General features: G+C 59.0%; 1 protein-coding gene across 1 annotated transcript; it reads left to right on the plus strand.

Annotated features, from left to right (window-relative positions):
- Positions 1-987: 987 nt before the first annotated feature.
- Positions 988-3006, plus strand: CBLN1 (cerebellin 1 precursor). Its single transcript, XM_068528408.1, has 3 exons — positions 988-1251; positions 1401-1520; positions 2809-3006. Exons 1-3 carry the CDS (start codon positions 988-990, stop codon positions 3004-3006), a joined length of 582 nt encoding a protein of 193 aa, XP_068384509.1.
- The last annotated feature ends 1814 nt before the right edge of the window (positions 3007-4820 follow it).

The following is a 4820-nucleotide window of genomic DNA, read 5'->3' on the forward strand; positions in this document are numbered from 1 at the left end:
CACGTGCGCCTCCTCCCACCAAGGCCTTCGCGCACGCCCCGCCCCGTCGCGCACGCACGCGCCCTGCGGCCCGACAGCCCGGTCAGCCCGCACGCCACGGCTCACCCGCGCGCCCGCTGCCCCTCGCGCCTTTACCCGCTGGAGGGCGCTCCCCTCCCGACCCACGCGCCCACACGCGGGCGTCTCTCGGCCCCCTGCGACTCAACTCCGGACCCTGGGCGCGCGCCGCCCCCTACCTGAGGGCCGGCGAGGGAGGTGCGCGGAAGGGCTGAGGGGCTGAACAAGACCGTAGCGGGAGGCGGGAGGCGGGAAACGAGAAAGCGAGCGGCCGCGGCAGACGGTCTGGGCGCGGGCGCGCGCGCGCTCCCGATCCTCGCTCTCTCCGTCGACTCCCGGCCAGAGCCCAACCCTGCTGCCGCGCGCCGCCGGCCTCGCCGCGCCTAATAACAACAGCGCCCAGGGTCAGGTGGCCGCGCGCGGACAGCGCCGCCATTGGCTCGGCGGGGAGCGCGGCGCGCCAGGATTGGCCAGGGGGCGGAGCCTCTGCCGGTGCGGGGGCGGGGCTGGAGAGGGAGGTGGCAGGGGCGGGGCCAGGCCTCGGTCCGCGCCTTTGTGCCCGGCGCGCGCTCTCCGCCCGCTCCGGCTGCATCGCCGGCTGCATCAATAATTCAGATCGGCGGCGGCGGCGGGAGCGGCCGGTGCGGGCAGGAGGCGGCGGAAGCAGCGAGGATCAAGCGGCAGCGGCTATGCATCCAAGTGCGGCTGGGCAGCCGCGGTACCCCTGAGACCCGGGCAGGGCTCCGGGAGCATCGCGCGGGGTGCACGCTTGCCCAGGAGTGCAAGGAAGACCTGAAGTGTCCAGAGCGGAGTCGGTGGAGCTGCTCACGGAGCTGAGGAGGGGGTTTCGGAGCGGGGCTGGGGCGGGGGGGGGGGCGGCTGGCGCAGGCAGCCCCCGGGGTGGGGGGCGGGGTGGGCGCCGGCGCCGCGATGCTGGGCGTCGTGGAGCTGCTGCTGCTGGGGGCAGCATGGCTGGCGGGCCCGGCCCGCGGGCAGAATGAGACAGAGCCCATCGTGCTGGAGGGCAAGTGCCTGGTGGTTTGCGACTCCAACCCTACGTCCGATCCCACGGGCACAGCTCTGGGCATCTCTGTGCGCTCCGGCAGCGCTAAGGTGGCTTTCTCTGCCATCAGAAGCACCAACCACGAGCCGTCCGAGATGAGTAATCGCACCATGATCATCTACTTCGACCAGGTGAGTGCTCGGGGAAGATTGGATTGGTGGAGGTTAGGGGAGAGGTGGTAGGTAGATGTTCGATCCTCTCCGAGGTCTCTGCGGAAACGCAGGGACAAGAGTTCTGGACAGATTCTTGCCTACTCCCCTTCGTTCCCGTCTCGTTATAGGTACTAGTGAACATCGGGAACAACTTTGATTCAGAACGCAGCACTTTCATCGCCCCGCGCAAAGGGATCTACAGTTTTAACTTCCACGTGGTAAAAGTCTACAACAGACAGACCATCCAGGTCAGCTGCCGCCTCAGGGCCAGGCCCCAGCCCTGGTAGGGGGCTACTAGCCGCGGGATTGAGCGAGCCCTGTGGGGGTGGGAGATGGAAGGGGCAGCTGCATGTGTCCGGGCTGCTTGGAGGGACGGGTAGCAGGGCCTCACGGTTCTGTGGCTTGGACTCTCCCTTGCCTTCCCTGTCATTGGTTCTTGGAACCTATTCCCATCCCCAGGCACAGTTTTCTGCGTCTGCCTTCTGGGACCCTGCAAAGAGGTTCTCCCGCTATTGGACTCCAGGGATTTCCCTTAGAGGTTTCTGTTAGCATCAGGGACAGTTCCCGCTTCGGGAAGCTTTCCGCGATCCTCGCCCTCAGCACCACGTACAGTATCCCAGACCCCGTCCCAGCTCTGCAGCCCGCGAGACGCCTGTGCGCTTGCGTTCAGCGCCACGCTCGGGGGGAGGGGGGGGGTCTCCTGGCGTCTTTATGGGGGCCGACTCCGGATTTCTGACCAAGCAGCGCCGAGCCTTAGCAGTTTAAGAGTGGAGACAGAAGGGAGGGGCATAGTGCCACTCCCTCCTGGCTCCTGCCTCTCCTTAGCCAGCACTCACCGGCTCTCCAGGTTCCCAAAGGTGTCCAGGATTCCTTTGGGCGGACACAGAAGGCGGAACGCGCGGTTGGGGAGAGGGCGCAGGGCCTTTGGCTTCTGGTGCCACCGCAAGGGCAAAACCAGGCGGTGGCGGGCGACGCTGGATCTGGGACGGGAACTGAGCCCGGGGGTTGGGGATGAAGCACTGAGTGCAGCTCTGCGCGAGATTTCTCATCAGCCGAAGCCTTGCCTGGCTCCTCCATTGCGTCTCTGCTGTGTCCTGGCAGCCGGGTCCGGGAGGAACCAGGCGTTTTGTGTGTTTGTTTCTATTTGTTTGTGTTCCCGGAAGCGCCAGTTGCCTGAGTTTCTCTTTGAGGCTGGGGGGAGGGCGAGGCTGAAGGTCTCTGGGCGCTTGAGCCACCTACGGGTTCATTAAACTGGATAAGAGAGCGAATCAGGATTCTATTGGCGCGTCCAAGAAATGAAAGTGACTCCTGTTTTGGGGGCAGACCCTTCCTGTCACCCAAATGGGCCGTCTTTCGCCTCATTGGACCCTCAGCAGTAAACTGCAAAGCGCCTTTTCTTTCCGCTCTCCCGCCCCACCCCCGCCCCCTGCTTCCAGGCCTTACGGCTGTTAGCCAAGCGGCGAAGGTTCGCGGCTTTATCGCCGCTTCGGTACCCGCCTAGGTTGCGCCTCTGAAGCGGGCCTGTCTCTTTCTCAGGTGAGCCTCATGTTAAACGGGTGGCCGGTGATTTCAGCCTTCGCTGGTGACCAGGACGTGACCCGGGAAGCCGCCAGCAACGGAGTTCTAATCCAGATGGAGAAAGGCGACCGAGCATACCTCAAGCTGGAGCGAGGAAACTTGATGGGGGGCTGGAAGTACTCGACCTTCTCGGGATTCCTCGTATTTCCCCTCTGACTGGCTCATCGCGGGAATGGAGGCAGGGAGAGGGCGAAGGCAGGAGGGGAAAATGATAAAGAGGCAGAACTTTAGAGGACGAGAAAGCGGCACGACTTGAAACTTCCTACATGTTCCGCAGCTGTATCCGGGTAAAACGTGCGCACCCGGCGGTCGGACAACTTTGTCCGTTTCCTCTAGGAGAAGTAAATTCCGCTTAGCTCTGCGCACTCCCATTTCCAAAAATAAACTCGCCTCCCGCATTCCAGTGGCAGTAATCAAGAGAGACTCCTTGTCATTGTTTCTTACCCTCATGTTCACGTTCCCTACAATTTATATAAAAGAAACTTTGCATTTCACTGTATAATGTGAAATATCTTCCTCCTCTGAGTCGCCATCTGAATCTTTACACCCGCTGAAATCTAATATGTCCCTCCCCCCTTTTTTATTTTGGAGAGGGGGGAAGGTGTTTTTTGGTTTTTTTGTTTGTTTTTCTGTTTTTGTTTTTGTGTTTTTGATGGGGAGGTAGTTTTAATTTGGCAAGTATTGCTCGGAAAACACCCGCTCGAATTAATTAGCTGAAGATACTTTGTATCCTCGGCTGCTTGTTAGCAGAGAAAGAACTCACCTTAGCGGTGACTGGTTTAAAAAAAAAAAAAATATATATATATATATATAAATATATATCATTTGTACACGAAGAACTCTTCCCAGTGGAAACTGGCTGTATTTCCGTATTTCTATGTCCTATTCGGAGTGATCGTGAAATCTAAGGCTGCTTGATGTTCTGATGCTTGTTAATGCCCTCGTGTCCTGTGGCTCCACTAAACGCCGGGAGGTTCTTCCGGACGCTTCCTCGTCCTCTGCAACATACCTGTGAATAGCCAAGATTTAATTTTGCTTTAATCCAATAAAGTTGAAGTGGGGCTTTTATTTTTCTGAAACTGCTTCCTAAACTCCGCACCTTCCCCAGTTACAAGGTCTGGAGGCAGGGGTGCGGAAGGGCGAGATTCAGAGTGGTAGGGGACTTGGTGGGATGCAACCCAAGAAAGGCCAGGGCAGGAGGGCTTCCTCGCCAAATCGGCCTGCGCTCCTTCCAGCGCAGGCCTAGGGCCAACCCTGCATTCGCCCCGTGCTCCCTGCTTTAGCGCAAACGTAAGAAATTTGGCTGAAATCTTGCTAGGCCAGGCCCGGCTGCCGGCCTGGAAGCGAAGTTTGGGCTTTTCGCAGTCCAAATGCATCAGGAGTAATCCCGATTCGAGGAGCCGGAACCTTTCTGCCCTAAGCGTCACGCTTCCCACGCCTCTGCCTCTGGACTCTCTGCTCACAGATGCCGAAGCAGCGTTATGTTTTATTCCGCCGCCTCTGAATCCCGAGTCCTCCCTGCCGTATTACCCAGCTCCCGGGACCTGTGATCGTGCTCATCGCAGGACTTTTATTCAAGAGGTTCGTCCAGGAGTTTTGATTGTATCGGAACATAATGTGAAAGCAAAATTGAAATAAACGACTTCGTTTTAAGTCTGGAAGTCTGACCAAGTCGCTTCGGCCGAGGGGAGATCGGGCGTGGGAAAAGAGGTGGGCAGCCCAGGGGTGGGAGCCGCGGCATGGGCCCCTCTGGCTCTGTTCGTTTTGGAGGCTTTTTCCTGGCCCGAGATTCAGAGATGAATTTAATTAGCTCCTGGAGGCTGGAGAGAAGGGGTGTGTGTGTGAGGGATTAATAATAGCATAATAAGCAATGTTTCTCTATTTGTTCCCGCGGCTCCTCCGATTTTGAGACTCAACAAGCACGCGGCTGCGCTCAAACTCACACCGGGTTATTCCTCAGCTCGCGGTCC

This window comes from Eschrichtius robustus, chromosome 19, assembly GCF_028021215.1.
Source record: "Eschrichtius robustus isolate mEscRob2 chromosome 19, mEscRob2.pri, whole genome shotgun sequence".
NCBI lineage: Eukaryota > Metazoa > Chordata > Mammalia > Artiodactyla > Eschrichtiidae > Eschrichtius > Eschrichtius robustus.

What these genes read in the sequence shown, in the direction of transcription:
- CBLN1 (XM_068528408.1), top strand. Translation starts at nt 988, where the DNA reads ATGCTGGGCGTCGTGGAGCTGCTGCTGCTGGGGGCAGCATGGCTGGCG. An exon ending in TGATCATCTACTTCGACCAG is followed by an intron (nt 1,252 to 1,400) that starts GTGAGTGCTCGG and finishes GTCTCGTTATAG; the next exon opens with GTACTAGTGAACATCGGGAA. An exon ending in ACAACAGACAGACCATCCAG is followed by an intron (nt 1,521 to 2,808) that starts GTCAGCTGCCGC and finishes TCTCTTTCTCAG; the next exon opens with GTGAGCCTCATGTTAAACGG.